The sequence below is a fragment of the Marmota monax genome, unplaced genomic scaffold (genome assembly GCF_021218885.2).
Source record: "Marmota monax isolate L192 unplaced genomic scaffold, Marmota_monax_Labrador192_F-V1.1 WCK01_AAM20220418_F8-fsc00181, whole genome shotgun sequence".
Taxonomy (NCBI): Eukaryota; Metazoa; Chordata; class Mammalia; order Rodentia; family Sciuridae; genus Marmota; species Marmota monax.
Genome location: NW_026694276.1, coordinates 2,281,269 through 2,299,271, shown reverse-complemented (window position 1 = coordinate 2,299,271; position 18,003 = coordinate 2,281,269). Strand labels below are relative to the sequence as shown.

General features: G+C 41.2%; 1 protein-coding gene across 1 annotated transcript in view; it reads right to left on the bottom strand.

Moving 5' to 3' along the window:
* Positions 1 to 854: 854 nt before the first annotated feature.
* The window catches only part of Aknad1 (AKNA domain containing 1), a 36,053-nt gene continuing 18,904 nt past the window's right edge, over positions 855 to 18,003 (bottom strand). Inside the window, 8 exon segments of the mRNA XM_058586306.1 lie at positions 855 to 1,316; positions 2,045 to 2,136; positions 2,139 to 2,182; positions 3,877 to 3,958; positions 6,336 to 6,437; positions 6,528 to 6,650; positions 10,529 to 10,626; positions 14,581 to 14,823. Of these exon segments, the coding sequence (XP_058442289.1) occupies positions 1,182 to 1,316; positions 2,045 to 2,136; positions 2,139 to 2,182; positions 3,877 to 3,958; positions 6,336 to 6,437; positions 6,528 to 6,650; positions 10,529 to 10,626; positions 14,581 to 14,823 (919 nt within the window). The 3' untranslated portion in view covers positions 855 to 1,181.

Here is an 18,003-nt window from a genome sequence, read left to right as displayed (position 1 = left end):
AGATAAGTGCTTTTTGAATCTATAGATTTTGGTAGCTACAAACAGCCCCTGACTTGCAATTGTTGGATTGTTAATTCTTTCAACTTTATGATGGTGCAAAATTGATATGTATTCAGTAGAACTTGTACTTCAAATTTTGAATTTTGATCTGCATACCCTTTCTTACTAGTGATATGTGGCATAATACTCTGTTAATGCTCTTAGTAACAGCCAGCCACAGCTCCCAGTTAGCTGAACAGTCACAAGGGGAAACAAGTGATACTTTACCGTGTGTGTGTGTGTGTGTGTGTGTGTGTGTGTGTTGTTAAGCAATAGTTTTTTGGGTTTTGTTTTGGTATTGGTACCAGGGATTGAACCCAGGGACACTTAACCACTGAGCCACATCCCCAGCCCTTTTTTATATTTTATTAGAGACAGGATCCACTAAGTTGCTTAGGACCTCACTAAGTTGCTGAGGCTGGATTTGAACTTGCAATTCTCCTGCCTCGGCTTCCCAAGTCACTGGGATTACAGGTGTGAGCCACCACGCCTGGCTAGCAATGTTTGGTAGGTCAGGTGTTTCACATGCATTTTTTAAAAATATTTTTAGCTGTAGATGGACACAATATTTATTTTTTAATGTGGTGCCGAGATTCAAACCCAGCACCTCACACATGCTAGACAAGTGTTCTACCACTGAGCTACAACCCCAGTCTCTCACATGCATTTTTAACTTGGTATTTTCAGTTTACTATAGGTTTATCAGGATGTAAAATTTCCTTCATAATGGAGGATCATCTTTATTAACAAACTGCTTTCCAAAAAAGCTTCACCAACTTATAATTCCATCAACGTTGTATAAGAACACCCATTTGTTTCCATCTTCACTGACAAAGTTTTTTCAAACTTTAATTTCTTCCATACTATTAATAGGAGAAAGTAGATTTTATTTCATTTTGTTTTCTTTATTATGAATTAGGAAGAACATAGATTTATTTAATATAAATATTTGTTGGTTGCTTTTGATTTTTAAGAATCAGAGGGTTTTGTTTTGTTTTCATTAAACACTTTGTTGACCATTTCTTATGGTTTTGGTGCTTTCTGTAGAAAATAATCTTTCTCAATTGTGTAATAAGTGAAATACTTTTGGGGGCAGATCAAGTTTTCTTTATCTTTTTAACCCTTGGTTACTTTGTGTTGAACTAGTAGTATTTCAGTTGATTCCTCCATCTCTCTGCTTTGGCAAGATCTTCTGCAATAGCTTTAATCATTTGATCAGTAGTTTTTTTCAAAATGGTTGCTGTCTTTAGGGCATGATCCAAAGCCGAGTTTAAAATCTACAGAGGAAAAGTCCACATGTTTTAGTTACATAAACTTACTAATGTTTTTGGTAATTGGCTTCTTTCATTATTAAACATTGCAAGATGGAATTTTTGGAGCATTCTGTTTTCCACACAGTTTATTTCTGTTTTTGAGGGTTAGTTTCCTAGGAAACCAGTCAGATGGAATATATTTGTTAGGGAAAGGGAGAGAGAAAAGATCAACGTGTGACTGATGAGCATGAATCAGAGGGTGAGGTCAGCAACCTGCTGGTCTGTTTCCCTGCTGCAGAGAAAGAAAAAAAGAAAAGTTCTTAGGGGGCATTAAAGGGGTCCCAATTAGGGGCCATACCACTGAGAGACCACCCAGGGAGACAGTGCACAAATGTGGAACATCTGAAAGTGGCCTGAGGATAAGTGTTACTGGCTTGAAAATAGGAAACTGCTGGCAATCCTAACCACAGTGTCACTGGAACACACTCCAGACCTTCAAGCCTGGGCCAGGGGAATCCTGCAGCATAGGCACCACCCACAAAACACTTTCTCCAGGAAATGTCCTTTGGAACCAATTTAGGAATGATACAAACCACATGGCAGGTCTCTAGGTTAGTACTGAGCACAAAATGCTTTTAACATAGCATTTTCTGAAAACCTATACTGTAATGACTTAAAAGCTAGTAGTTCTGTAGTTTTAAGATTAAACTTATGAGCTGCAAGAATCTAGAACCTTTTTTCTAAGTCCTCACCTTAGATTCTGTTTCTTCAGAGCCACTAAAGCCACATAAGGATTTGCTTCCAGGAATCCTGAAGGAGTGAAAAAGGAGTAAAGGTATTGCAAGTTTCAGCTGTAGGTCATGAAAGTCTTAAGATTTTAGGTATTTTTTCTAGAAGGCAAAAACACATTCATTGATACTTGTGTAAAGTGCCACCCTCACGTATACCCTCCTGTTCCAGTCAGCACTGGTTTAGTAAAAGGCTCTTTGGGGGCTGGGGTTGTGGCTCAGTGGTAGAGCGCTGGCCTAGCACATATGAAGCCCTGGGTTCAATCCTCAGCACCTCATAAAAATAAATAAAATAAAGATATTGTGCACAACTATTATTAAATATTTTTTTAAAAGGCTCTTTGGGGGCAAGAGGTTGGGACGATTCATACATGTGTGTACATACACACAGCCTTTCATAGCTCGTTTGTCCTGTGGACTTACCACCAACCACAGCTGACTTCAGAACAAGGTTGTTGCCATGATCAGGAGGGCACAATTCTCCTAGAATTGGCCTCCTTTTTCTTTGAAACAGACAGGCAAGACTCCAAAGGGATTTTTACCTCATTTTCATTCTTGGGGGGACCAGTCTTATACCCTGAATATTTATAAAACAAATACACATATAAAATTGCCAACCATAAGGCACCTTGGATAGAGTTTATCCTAGCACCAATGAGCTTACACAGTAAGGAAGCTGAGGAGGTAGAAAAATAAAAGAAGCATCTCTTTAAGTCAATAGGCCCCCCTAGACTACTACACTATAATTATGGTTCTGTTGCTGAGGGATGGCCCTAAGTCTGCACTGGGTGACTGGAATGCCAGGGCCATTGTATTGTTCATTGTATTGTTCATAACTAGGGGGTTTATTCACATAGCATGTATGATGGGCAATGCAAGTAGTGATGCTTTTCTCAACCATGAGAAAGTAGCCCTGAGAGCTGCCATATAGACTTGCCTGTCCATCCTTGCTTCATCCCTCTACTAAGCCTTACTTTGGTACTTGCATTTATGAGCAATAACATCTCCAAAAAGACTTACTTCAGATACTTGTGACCTCAGAACCTCCCTTCATCCCTCTTTCCTTACCACATTAACATTAGTTGGTTCTGCTGTTTAGCACATTGGATCTGACCTCCACATAAGTGTTGTCCATTCTGCATCAGGGTCCCCTAGCTGATGAAAAATGGCTGGGGGTGGCAGTGGGCAGTGGTGCAGTGGGAAGAGCATGGGCTTTACCCTGTGTCCAGTTATCATTTTCAATAATATTAATAACAGCTGTCATTTGCTTAGTAATTTTTATGAACTGGGTACCGTTCTCAATATTTAATGTATTGACTCAGTCCTCAATGAATTTGCACTATTATTAATTTCCCTGTTTTACATATGGGGAAAGAGAGGCACAGAGAAGTCAAATAACCTGCCAAAGAGCACAACCAAAATGGAAACCCCAGAAGTCTTCAAAGACTACATTTTTAAGCCCAATGCTGTACTATGATAGTGGGTAGTAGATTCAGACTGAGTTGATCTGATCACAGAACTGAATTATTAGGCACCCTGCTTGTTATTGGTTCTGCCTCTTGAATGCACATACTTCTGTCTCCATGACTACTATTGTCCCACCTGGATCACTGCATTAGCCTCTTTATTTGGCCTCTTTGTTCCACATTTGGCTCCTCGAGTCTATTTCAAAGTGAATTAATACATTACAAAACTCTCTTCCTTGGTTTCCCATCATTCCCAGATAAACACATTGTATGCATCTAACAAATGATAGCTAATTTTGTGACTTTTAGTAATAACAAAATGATACTTACTTTCCAGGTGTGGGCTCATGTTCACCTTGAAAGGATTTCGAATTCACTCTCTGGGAACAGATCCGTTTTGGTTTTGGACAAACTGAAAATGATTAGCTATGATTAAATTGAGAGCAAAAAAATGATCCCCCAAATTAAATAAACTTCATTTGAAAACAAAACAATTCCCGGATGATGATGTATATCATTTTCCTGAACTTTTCAATGTGAATAAAATATTTCATAAAATTTTAATAAATATGTAAATAAAGGAAACACAGAAAACAAGGAATTTTCTATCAAGTCTTCTGAATTCATGAAAAGAAGGGCAACTTTTAAAAGGAATTCTATTAACAGACAAGAGACCAAGAGTTACGAATCTTAAGGTGTTTGCTGTTAACCAGGGCTTGTTGTCCAACTTCTGTGGCTCAAATACTTTATCTGATAAATGGAGAGATAATAGCTTCCAAGAGATTGGAAGTTCCTGAAATCCTCTCCAACTTCAGAGTGAGAAATCTAGGAGTCAAAAATTATCAATTATGTTAACACAATTCTGAGTTGGGCATGGTGGTACATGACTATAATCCCAACAACTCAGGAGGCCAATGTTCAAGGCCAGCCTTAGCAACTTACTGAGACCCTGCATCAAACTTAAAAAGGGCTGGGGATGTAGCTCAGGGGTAAAGTGCCCCTGGTTCAATCCCCAGCACGCACACACACACACACACACACACCCACACACCCCAAAAAGATAATTTGAGACTAAACAGAAAAGAAGTATGTAGGGGGGCTGTGGTTGTGGCTCAGCAGTAGAGCGCTCGCCTTGCACGTGCGGGGCTCTGGGTTCAATCCTCAGCACCACATAAAAAAAAATAAACGAAATAGAAGTATTGTGTTCAACTACAACTAAAAAATAAATATTTTTTTTTAAAAAGAAGTATGTAGGAAAGTCACCATGAAAGATAAGAAGAAAGAAAAAGGAAGAGGGACAAGCCATCAGCTAGCAAATCTGCTGAGGTCCCTTCTTCTCCATTCTTTCCCTGTTTTTCTCTTCCTCTTTTCTCTATCTTCCTGCTTTCTCAATCCTGGTCTCCTGTTGTATTCACTGGTGTTTAGTAGCCAGGCTTCACTTCCATCCAAAGGGTCCCACTGGACAAGGGAAACTGGAAGGGATTGTCCCTCAGACATGGAAGGCAGGACAGAAGCCAAAAAATCCAGATTTTAGTCTTGCTGACCACCTGGCATTGGGTCATGATGAACGGAGGCACTAATGAGCTCAATCATAATTTTTTGGTAATCTCCAAATGTAACTTTGGATTTTGTTGGAAACATAGAAACTCAGAAAAGACCACAGGGTCATCAGATCCAGTTCTAGTCTAGTCCACAGATCTATAATATCGGACAACGTACATTGTCTCCCAGATTGGGCTCAAGGCTTGCAACAGCCCACTCCATTTTCTATCAGCTCCAATTACTGGAAGGTTCCTTTCCAACACTGGAAAAAAAGCTGCCTCTACCCTCTTAGTCACTGTGACTTCTACCCTCTTAGCCACTGTGTTTACTAAGAGTTCAAGATCACATTTCAGTGGCTCAGGTGTATTCCTCATACATGTATTGGAATAACAGTTCCCAAGACTGAGGAGATAGTAAAGAAATCTGCTTCTGCAGGGTCTTAGTGACTTTCACTTTGAGAGAATACATCTCACTGGAGGATTTGGCAGCTGGCGGTGAGTAGGGGAGACACAGCTGAGGTCAGTCAGGTAAATGACATTGTTTAATTGGGCACTAGCAATAGGGAAAAATAAGAAAATTCTCCCTGGTCTCCTGTCCCCAGGGGAAGAGTTCTGAAGGGATGAAAGAAAGGATGTGGCCCATGTGGGAGAATTAAATGTGGCTGTCACTAGGGTAAAACAAGAAGTATTTTCTTCTGTCCTTCATGTTCCCATGGCGCACCACATTTTGCCTTGAACTTTCCTTATGTGCAGATAAGTTCCTTTCTGTAATTGGAAACCCCTTGAGAGGGAGGAGCCATGTCTTAGTCATCCTTATAAATAAATGTGGGATTTTAATTTTCTTGAAAGACAGCAAAATTTCACATTGAAAATGAGCTATATGATGTCTAAGAAATATAAAAATGTTCTATTTTTTTTCTACATGCTTTTAGAAAGGATATATTTAAAGCTGTAACCACTCTGAATAGTGGTGATTATTCAGTCATTTGTTCAGCAAACATTTATGCTTTGTTACTGATTTGCACTGGTGTAACAATAACTTTCAAAGTCATTTATCGCTAGGATTTTATATTTCTCACCCCCCACTATCCTCTTGCCACCCAGGTGTAGGGCTGAATTTGGAAGTGTCAGGTGAGTGCAGGACACCTGGGCAGCAGACTGGAGAGGGCAAGGCTCTCCAGGTGGAAGCAGTGGCCAACGTCACAAGGGCAACCCACACAGACAGGATCCTGCAGGGGATGTACTTACGAGGTGAAGAATTTTTATTTTCATCTGAAGACTGGACAAAAGCACCTTTTCTGCTATGATTTAAGTAATTCTGTCCTGGGGTGTTATATCTATAATAAAATTCTAAGAAGAAAAGATTACAAATGCAATTCATTGCTTGGAAACAACAGCTCTCACTACTTAGCCTTGCAGAGGCCCCCAAGTTGGTCTCACCGTTCAGTGGTTCTTTACTGCAGACTTTTCGGTAGTTATGAATATTATTGCCACAGTCCTCACATTTGTTCCTTTGCCACCCAGTGTCAGAACCAGAACAGAACCTGGGTTCTGTGTCGGAACCTAAGAAAAGCCCAAGTTACACAAAGGAGGTGTGAGTTTCTTTCTTTCTTTTTTTTTTTATTTTCCTTATGAGTTTCTTGAGTATAGTCATTAAATGTGGTGTGGAGAGTAGGGTTGTAACACACAGGGTATGCATTAGACACCAAAGTGTTCACCTCCTCGGCTGTGTTTCCAAGGGATGTTGTCAGCAGGAGAGGAACATCTTGGATCCTCTTCTGACAACAGAGATATTTTGGTAAGTGACAGATCTGATAATGAAAGTCTCAAGATGTGCCTAGTACTTATATAGATGCACGTCTGCTGAGTGAGTGGGTCTGTGGGAATTTGACCCAGTGAATTAGACAATGTTGCATTTGTAGGGTTTTTTTTTCCCCAGACTTACCCTGATACATCCATATTCTTAGACTCTGCTATGGTCAAGAGCTTTTGTTTTGTCATCTACACAACTGAAAAGATCATTTTCCTGTATGTGGCATTCGTAAGTCCATGAGAATCTGAGTGATAACTTTACTCTCTTAGCTAAGAGGCTAGGTAGCAGCAGAGAGCTCCAGTGCCTGGTACAGATCTAGAACTTGCTGGGAGGTGGAATTCCCCAGGGAGGGCCAGAGCGTGAAAGCACAGGGCCAGACAGGGGAGTATGTAAGTATGAATCACCAATGGAATGAGTTTGAACGCCTGTGGTTAAACATGACTCTGGTACTTATTAGCTGTGATGTTGAAAATATGTCCACAAATTCCTTGACACTCTCTTAAATGATGGATCCTGGGCTGAGGTGTAGCTCAATGGTAGAGCACTTGCCTAGCACTCAATCCCCAGCACCACAAGGGGAAATAAAGGAGCCTAATTCATCCCTGGGAGGGCTGGATTTAGTGACTCAATTCAAACAAATAAGTGATGATGGCTTATAACATACAAAACGAGACCATAAGAGACATCGAGGCTTCCACCCCTCTCCCCTCTCCCCTCTCTCCTCTCCCCTCTCCCCTCTCCCTTCTCCCCTCTCCCCTCTTCCTTCTCCCCTCTCCCCTCTCCCCTCCCCCTCCCCCTTCCCCTCTCCCTCTCCCTCTCCCTCTCCCTCTCCATCACTTGCTCCAGAGAAAGCTGGGCACCATGTCATGACCTGCAAGCAGCCTATTGCAGAAGCTCATGTGGCAAGGAGCTAAGACCTCCTGCCAATGACCACGTGTGTGAACCACCTTGGAAGCAGCTCCTCATGCTTCAGTTAATCCTTCAGATGACTGCAGCCCTGGTTTTTAGGTTTGAATGTAACCTTGTGTGAGCCTGAGCCTGAGCCAGCCAGCTGAGCCAGCTAAGCCGTTCCCAAATTCCTGATCCACAGAAACTGAGATATTTTAGATTCATTATTTTGAGTCATTAAATTCTGGGATACATGATTACACAATGATGGATAACCAATTACACTACTTCTTTGACCTTGATAAGCCACTTAATTTCCCTGAGCCTTCATTTCCTTATTAAAGATAATAATTCCTACCTTAAAGGAGAGTTGTAATCATTAAATGACACTATGTCAATGGCTCTCAAACTTTTGATTTCAGAATCTTTCACACTTTTACAATTGAGGACACTATACAACATGTGTTTATGTGGGGATTTTTAAAAATCTACCACATAATATATGCCAGTTTATATACCTGAAGTTAAATATATCCTTCTGATTTGGAGAAGAGCTATCATACAACATTCAGTCAACTGAGGATGAATTGGTAGAGATGTCTTTATATATAAATTGCAAATAATTTCTGTATTCAGATTTCCCAAGACTGAATGGACGCTTCTGGGGTTTTTGTTTAAAAGAATTTTAAACTGACACATTTTTTAAATTTTATTGTGTCATTTAAAAATAATAAGGGCTAAGACCAGGTATGGTGGCACATGCCTGTAATTCCAGCAGCTCGGGAAGCTGAGGCAGGAGAATCGCAAGTTCAAAGCCAGCCTCTGCAAAAGGGATGTGGAAAGCAACTCAGTGAGACCCTGTCTGTAAATAAAATACAGGGCTGGGGATGTGGCTCAGTGGTTGAGTACCCTGAGTTCAATCCCTAGTACCTGCCCCCCAAAATAATAATAATAATAAGGACTACTAGGGCTGAGGTTGTAGCTCAGTGGTAGAACTCTTGCCTAGCATGTGTGAGGTACTGGGTTTGATCCTCAGCACCACATAAAAATAAATAAATAAAATAAGAGTATTGTGTCCTTCTACAGCTAAGAACAATTTAAAATGATAATAATAAGGGCTGAGGATGTAGCTCAGCATCACCAAAAATAACAATAAGCAGAGCTCTGTGGCTCGTGCCTATAGTCACAGCTATTTGGGAGGCTGAGGCAGGAAGACATCTGAGCCCAGCCGTTCAAGGCCAGCCAGGGTAACACAGCAAGACTGTATCTCTAAAAAATAAATAAATAAAATAATAGGCTTATGTTAAGAAAATAACATGTTTTTAATAAAAATAAACTATGTTCCAAATGTTTTAGAAATGAGAAGAGTGTTATTATTTTATATTTTGGCAAATTAAAGGTCTGGCTTAATAGAAGGCAGCTGAATTCCACAGCTGTATCTCCATCAACCTATTACAATATTGGCCTTGCTGGAAAAGGGGTGGACCTCATGGCCTCTCTGAAAGGCCCTCTGACCACAGCTTGAAAACCCCTACTCTGTTGTAGCATCTGGTATTAAGTGTTAATCCATGAGACCTCTTAATTGAAAAATGTACCATCACAGAGAGCCCAGATCAGAACGGAAAGTGACCTAACAATACGGAGCTGAAGGCAAGGCTCTGGCAATAGGGTGTGTGATTGCAAGTCAGTCACACCAGCCATCTGGCCTCCAGCTTCCTCCAAGTTGGGCTCCAACAGCGACGTTCAAGCTCAGGAGTGGCCTGAGCAGGCAGGCCTCTGGCCCCGCTTCTTCATTCACCAGGACAGTTCTGCCAGGGAATGCTTCTCTGCTTAAACTAGCCTGGGAGAAAGGGTCTTAAGACTAAAATCATTGAATTCCATGTACTTGTGCCCTCTGGGTCTCCTGCCAGTTCTAAACTTTATTTGCTTCTATGAAATATGTTTGAACAAGTCAGCAGCAACCCCCGTGATGCTGTTAACCTTCCCATGGACAGTTATGGGTCATGCTGGGCAAAAGATGGACAGATCGACCAGATTCCTCTGTGACTCTAGCTAGAAATAGGTGTTGGCACTTCATCCTACTTAACCACATCTTTTTTTCCACATTTTTTACTGATGCCTTATAGTTGTACATAATGTGGGATTTGCTGTTCATATTCATACATGCACATGATATAACAATATAATTGGGCCAATATGAATCCCCAGTATTTCCCTTTCCCTCTCCTCTTCCTTCTCCCTGGTCCCTTTCTTCTGCCCCACTATCTCCCTTTGATTTTCATGAGATCCCACCCCTCCACCTTCCTTTTCCTTTTTCCTCTCTAGCTTCCATATCCAAGAGAAAACATACAACTTTTGCTGAGTTTGACTTATTTCGCTTAACATAATGCTCTCAAGTTCCATTCATTTTCCTGCAAATACATGATTATCATTTTTCTTTATATTTGAATAAAACTCCATTGTGCACACATACCACATTTTTAAAATCCATTCATCCATGGAAGGACACTTAGACTGGTTTCATATTTGGCTATCGTGAATTGTGCTGCTATAAACATGTTAATCACATCTTTTTAAAAATCTACTCAATCATTCTTCACAGTTTGGAAAAAAAAACACACATACAACACCTTAGTGCAGAGCAATGTTATTTGAGTGGCAGACAGCAAGCTGTGGCCAGATGCCCCACAATGAAGAACCCCAAAGATTGAGCACCCACAGCCGCAGCCCCTCCACTCACCGAGAGTTGAACGTTGGCGCAGTGCCTTTTCATGAATGACAACTGAAAGCCTTCCACAGTCGATCTGTCTGTGGCCTTTTTTCTCCATGTTTTGCTTCCTAAAAAAGGTGCATAATATCCCAGAAACTTTTAGTTTATTTCTCATAGAGAAAGGAAAAAGTACTAGTAAACTGAAATGTTAAATATATCAGAGCCTGGAATAATGTAGGAGAGGCAGGTCATCCTCAACACAGAGGTCCCCTCTGCCCTTCTGTTTGGGAACCTCCCTCTTAGAAATTGCACCCAGCACAATTTGGTCTGATAATAATATATTTACAAAACATTAAAAATGAATATTTTGTTCCATAAAGGATGATACCTAATCATCATACACACATATACAAAATAGAAAATTGAAGTATGGAAGTGTATAAATTGTTTTCCTCATAGTTATGCCTCAAAATCAATTCTTATCTGGGAAAGAAGCTATGCAATCCCTCAGCGCTGGGTCACATGGCTTTGGCTCTTAAGGACAAGCTGAATGTATCCAAGAAGTCCAGCAAAGTGGGATTTGTCAGTGTGTAGGGCTAAAGGCTGTGGCAGTGTGGAGTTCATTTTAGTTTTATAAGGCCACCAGGGGGCATCAGAAAAAAAGGAACTACAATTGGCATTTATCAGGAGACTTCTCTGACCTGTCTGTAGTGTGGGCCTCCCTCCTCCAAAGAAATTCTAACTAACTCCTCCAAAGAAAACAGTTTTTAACAAAGCTCTTGCTATGGCTGGGGATGTGGCTCAAGCGGTAGCGTGCTCGCCTGGCGTGCGTGCGCCCTGGGTTCGATCCTCAGCACCACATACAAAGATGTTGTGTCCGCCAAAAACTAAAAAATAAATATTAAAAAAAAAAAAAAAAAAACAAAGCTCTTGCTCAGCCTCTGGGATATAGTAGTAGTCCCCAGGGAACGGGAACGTTGCTCATTCTTGATGTGGCCTTTTGCCAAGGTGTCCTGGCACAACAGGAGGTCCAGGCCTGGGGTAGGAAGTGCGGGTGTTGCTGAGCCAAGGCATGAGTGTTGGACTGGCTGCTGGTAGAGCGGACACAGGGCTTGGGTCTGGGGCTGGTGGGGTTGGGCTGGGAAGCCAGGCCCCTTCCCTCCTCTTGGAAAACATGCTCTCCTCCTGAGTCACACATTTTCTCACACCTAATTTTTTTCTCTCCACCCTCTGCCTGTGGGGCATTTGAACATCTGCTCTCCAAAGTGGAAAACCTGGATCTCACTCAAGTGAGTGCAGTCTAACACAGTCTAACACATGACTTTTTCTACTTCTTTTAAACTCCTTTGTGCACTGAAGTCTTTTAGTCAAACCTAATGGCCAAGGACAATTCCACAGGAGAAGGCAGTTTTTCAACAAGATAAAGTAACTAAAGTATTTTGTTAAATCCAGCGGCACTGTACCACTGAGCTGCATCCCCAGCCCCTTTTATTTTTTGAGACAGGCTCTTGCTATGTTGCTGATATCATAGCCATCCTCCTAGCAATCCTCCTGCCTCAACCTATACATTACAGATGAGCACCTCCAGCCTAACTTAAATCCAAATTTTTTTGCGCCAGAAATAACATAAAGAGATATACATTTTACGTTTATTGGTATTTATATTTAGATGAATAATATGTATATAGAGAAATAAAATGTGTATATTTATCTACACATTTGTAACAAGTTAAAAATACCCTGAAAATAGTATGCACGTGAGCAAACTTCATAAAGAACACATCCCATCATAGAGCAATGTGATCTAACAACGAAGAGTGTACAGTGCTCCCTGCAATTAGTAACTCTGAGTATTGTATGATTTACCAAGATTTCATTTCATAGGTTATGCCTATCTCTTCATCACTCCCCAGCAGTGGATTCACTGGGTTTGATTTTACATTTGTTTGTGCTTTTCTTTCTATCTTGTCGTTATAAATAAAAGAGCACATTTAGTCTGAAAATTGGTTCCTGTCTTGTTATTTACATGATTGTGTAGGATCTAGATGAAGAACTCAGAAGGGAAACAGTTAGTACCTTGAAAGCCTAATCAAAATGTTTTTTAAATGCCAAAATATTTTTATTATGCTTAAAACCTTTTAAAAAATAAAAAAAATCCAGACTTTGATTCAACAAGCAAAAATAGTAAGCTTGGGATGACTTGGTGAGCAAGCTTCATTAGTGTCCCTTATATTTAAAGGAGCACTCAAAGCTGATGAGTGGCATGGTGGTTTGGAGTCATGGTCTGTACCAGATGACACATGGTAATTTTTAGTACAGACTCCGTGCTGTTTCTTTTTTTAGGTTTGGAAACTCAATGAAATACTCATGACAAGTGCCCATTCCCGTGGTGCAATGCTTTCTAACAGGAAACTTCAGTCTTTCAGACCTTGTCACCTGCTTCTATTAGAGTTCATTATGCACTTGTAATAGTTGTTGCTTAATAGCCGCTCCCTCCTTAACTCTTGACCTTTCAAAGGTAAATTAGCTAAGCTTGGGCTGAGTGATAGTGAGCTGGGAAGTGGCACCCGTCACTAACTCATAGAGACACTACAAATGACAGAAGCCTTGTTTGTGATCGATACAATTGATGTTTAAACCATAAAGACCTCTCCTTAGTTTTGTTTGGGTTTTTGTTTTGCAGTGCTAGGGATGCAACCCAGGGCCTTGCATATGCTAGGCAAGTGCTCTACCACAAGGATTTCTCCTTAGGATTTTACATGATTTCCAGCTTGTTAGCTCTGGAAGAATTCTCGCTTAGGAATGGAAAGAAGTCAGCCTGAGAAAAGTGGCTTGCTTCCAGTAGCCTGGGATGTGGTGGTGGGGACACAGGTGGGACCCTACAAGGAAGACTTTTGCTTATAAAGAGAGCAGTGAAAGGGAGCTTGTCTATGTGGGGAATGATCTCCCATATGGCAATGTTCCAATAGTCCTCAGGACCACCCTTCTTGTTCTGTAGCTCTGATTCTTCACCAAGGGTGCCTTATCAGAATCACCTAGGGAGATTTGAACATGCTGTGCGTACCAGAGCTCCACTCCTGGAGATGTTGAGACTATGGGGGCTGGGTGTGCAGGGGCATGTGCATTACTTTAGAAACTCTCCAGGTATGTAGATGTTCTCTGGGTAAAGAGCCACTGCTAGAGGATTTGTAAGGTGCCCAGCCCTGAGATCCCTGCTTCTATAACTAACTGGCCAGTGACTTTGTAACAGGGACTTAGAAAGAATACCTTTGCTAAAAGCAGTAACTCTTTACCTAGATCTGCAGCTGCCCTGTGGGTAACTAAAAGCAGGATCAAGCCTGGCCTTTCTGCCTTTATTCTGCATCTATCTCCTTTGCTATCTAAAACTTTGAGTCAGGTCCCTGCTCGGCTCTATACATAGGCATGTTAATTACTTAACGAGTGCCCATCCAAAATCTAGTAATACAAGGTTTCTTAACCCTAAATTTACCTAACCTATCTTGTCCCCCCCTTCAAGACTGAGGCCAGATTTGCAGGGAGATTTGCAGCATCCTGTTTCAGACCCCTGAAGCAGTATCTGGAAGTCTCCTATCTTTGCCCCCATCCAGGATCACGGGTCTCATAAACATTCTGAGCAACAAGTGGAAATGTCCCCCTTGAGTGATAAAGACTTCTCTGGAGCCACTTCACAGAGAAGTGAGGTGGAATGATCAACCAGACCACAGTTTGGCCAAGATTGCTTAATTAAGCAGACCTCTCACCCACTGCCCTAGTTCTTCCTCTATTTAAACCTAAAGCCCCTGTCAGCACCTCGAAGGCAGTGCTGAGACACTGGATCTTGCTTTACCTTGCCAACATGGCAGTATTGATAAAGTTACTTTTCCTGCTTTCCACTATAACCTTTTCTCAGTTTTGAGGGATGAGTAACAAGACCTGACCTGGTTAGTTGGGACCCCGAAGTCAGACCTCTGGCCTAGGATGCCAGTAACAGATTCAGTAAGCTGTCACCCACTGTTACTGGAGTTATTGTGCCAGGAACACCTCCAACCCATCCTGGGAAAGTAGCAGCAGGAAGCCCTCACCATTCAAGGAGCCGGCTGCAGAAGGCACAGCTTGGACTGGATGTCATCATCTCTGCACGTTTCTGCCTTCCCCGGGTGCTGCTGGGGTCCTCCTGCACCACAAAACACACACAGATGTGGTATGAGGGAGGATGTGACTCACCCCACCGCCGGGGACTGCAGCCCAGCCCAGTCTGCTGCTCAGACCCAGCTGAACTTGCCACATCAGGATGGGAGACATTCGCACACACATCACTGTACAGACTGAGAAGCAGAGGCCCAAGGAGATCAGGAAGGAAAAAAGAGCCCATCCTTAATTCTGATGTCTGTCAGTGTGGTCTGAGCCTCTGAAGGCCAGGGTTTTTGAGAACGGAAGCTCTACCCTGGCTGGGCTTCTCTTCTTTAAAACAGGTTTTAAATCTAGGATACAGATGCCTTTTTTTTCCCCCTCCTTTGTTTCAAATTATCTCACCCTCTACTAGAGAATGAAAGAATTTTGGAAGATAATTTTATTTTTGCAGCGCTGGGGATGGAACCCAGGGTGCAGGCCAGGCAAGCACACTATCACTGAGCCACACCCAGCCTGGAAGGTAATTTTAAAATCTTATCAATCTGATCACAGGTTAGTAGAGCTCTAAAAGCTTCTTCAAAGAAATCCATTTAACTATGAATTAAAACAAAAAAGGGTTTAGGGACTGTTCAGAGCCCTAAATGATTGATTTTATGTCTTCTATATCTTAACTTTTTTTTTTATGGGGGTGGGTGCTTGGATCTAACCCAGGGCCTCGCACATGCTAGGATGCTAGGCTGCTAGGCAAACACTCTACCACTGAGTTACATCCCCAGCCCTATACATCACTTTTTTGTTGTAGATAGATACAATATCTTTTTTGTTGTTGTTGTTTATTTATATGGTGCTGGGGATTGAACCCAGTGCCTCATGCATGCTAGGCAAGTGCTCTACCACTGAGCCACTACCCCAGCCCTATACATCGCTTTTTTGGGGTTGGGTGTTACCAGGGATTGAACTCAGGAGCACCCAAACACTGAGCCACATCCCCAGCCCTATTTTGTATTTTATTTAGAGACAGGGTCTCACTGAGTTGCTTAGCACCTTGCTTTTGCTGAGGCTGGCTTTGAACTCACTATCCTCCTTCCTCAACCTCCTGAGGTCCTAGGATTACAGGCGTGTGCCACAGTACCCAGCTTATACATCACTTTTTTTTAAAAAAATTTTTTTTAGTTGTCAATGGACCTTTATTTTTTTACTTACTCATATGTGGTGCTGAGGATCGAACCCAGTGCCTCACACATTCAGGCAAGTGTGAGGCTACCACTGAGCCACAGCCTTAGCCCTATATATCACTTTTTAACACAAAACAATTGCACTACTGAACAGAAAGGGCTAACACCAGCCACTGTGTATTTTTGACTATGGCCTTATCCTTTGTGTAAACAGAAATCAATGTATTTTTTTTCCACCATTACAAAGGATGCTTGCATAAGCATTATTATACACATATCTTTTTCCACATTTTGAATTACTTCCCGAGGAAACATTTGGGCCAAAGGTTGCGAACATGTTTGTGTGATGATACATTTTGCTGAACTGCTTTCCACAAAAGGTTCATGGATTACACAGCCACCAACAATGTGGATGGCCCAGTTGGACCACACCTTTCTCAGTACCAGGATTTATCTCTTGAAAATGTTTTCATTAATTTAAGCGGGGGGCAAAGAAGATGAGCATTTCCCCACATGCTTATTTATTGGTTGCATTTCCTGCTTGTGGCTTTTCAGTTCATATCTTTTGCCCACTGATTTTTTGGGAGGGCTTCATTATTTTTTTATTGATAGAAACAACTGCGGTATTTGTTGATTGTTCATTATGTGCCAGTGCTTCTCAGATAATCTTTATTACTTACCATCCTGGCATGTTGTGACAATTTAATGATGAATAATTTGAGGCTCAGAGAATTTAAGCAACTTGGCAAGATCACATAGAGAGTATCTGAGCTGGAATTGAACCTTTATTGTGTGACTCATTTGCTTGTGTTCTTAACCCCAATTCTGTTAAACTGTGCATTTGTCAGAGCACTTGATAGGATACCAATTTGAACAGTGAACATCCTTTTGTTTTTCATACATTCCCATTTTTCTGTCTTTAAAAATTTGACTGTAATTTGTTTTGCAAACATAAGTTAAAATTTTTGATATTGTCAGAGAGGAGGTACAAATGTCCAAGAAACAGATGAAAATGGGTTGAATTTCACAAATAGTTAAAAAAACAGATTGAGGCCAGGCCTGGTGGTGCACACCTGTAATCCCAACTGAGGCAGGAGGATTGCAGCCTCAGCAATTTAGTAAGGCCCTAAGCAATTTAGGGAGACCCTTTCTCAAAATAAAACATAAAGTAGAAAGGGCTGGGATGTGGTTTAGTGGTTAAGTGCCTCTGGGTTCAATCTCTGGTATTAAAAATATACATTGGTATAATAAGATACCCATTTTCACTTACCACTGTAGCAAAGCTTAGGAAAACATTGAGGTGAGCTCACGTCACAGACCCTGATATTCCCAAGCACTAGCAAAGTGAAGGCTACAAATAGCCACTTTTCACAATGGTTTGAATCATTAACTGCAATGCTACGATTTTATTATCAGGAAATAATGGACAACAACAACAAAAAAGTTTGCACGTAATATGATGTTACCTGAAACCATGTTTATAATATCAAAGAACTGGGGAAAAACTAAATGTCCATCCATGAGATTGTTTAAATAAATCAGGGTACATCCATATAGTGAAATGCACCCATGGTGATGCTGATACAATAGGTGAGGTGGAGGCATATACATTATTTTAAAAGCTCATTAAAATGAAGCCATAGAGCTGAGCGTGGTAGTGCATGCCTGTAATCACAGCTACCTGGGAGGCTAGGCAGGAAGAAAAGTTGGAGATCAGCTAGGGCAACCCCAGATCCTCCCTCTCTCTCAAAAAGTAAAAGTCAGAAAAAATAGATCAGCGGTAGAGTGCTTGCCTAGCATGCTCAAGGCACTGGATTCAATTGAAAAAAAAAAAGTAGGTTTATTCTTTAGTGACGTGAAGAGATGTCCACAATATGTTAAATGAAAAAAAGTAGATCATAAAACAATACATATAGTAAGATTTCATTTTTGTAAAAATATATACGCAAGAGGTATCAGAGGTAGAGCACTTGCCTAGCATGTGTAAGGCACTGGGTTCTATCCTCATCACCACATAAAAATAAAAAAAAAAAATAATAAAGTTTTTAAAAAAGAGGGGAAAACTGGAAGGATATATACTAAAATGAATATACTAAAATATTAGCAAGGGCTGGGGGTTGTGGCTCAGTGGTAGAGCACTTGCTTAGCATGTGTGAGGCACTGGGTTCAATTCTCAGCACTGCATATAAGTAAATAAAG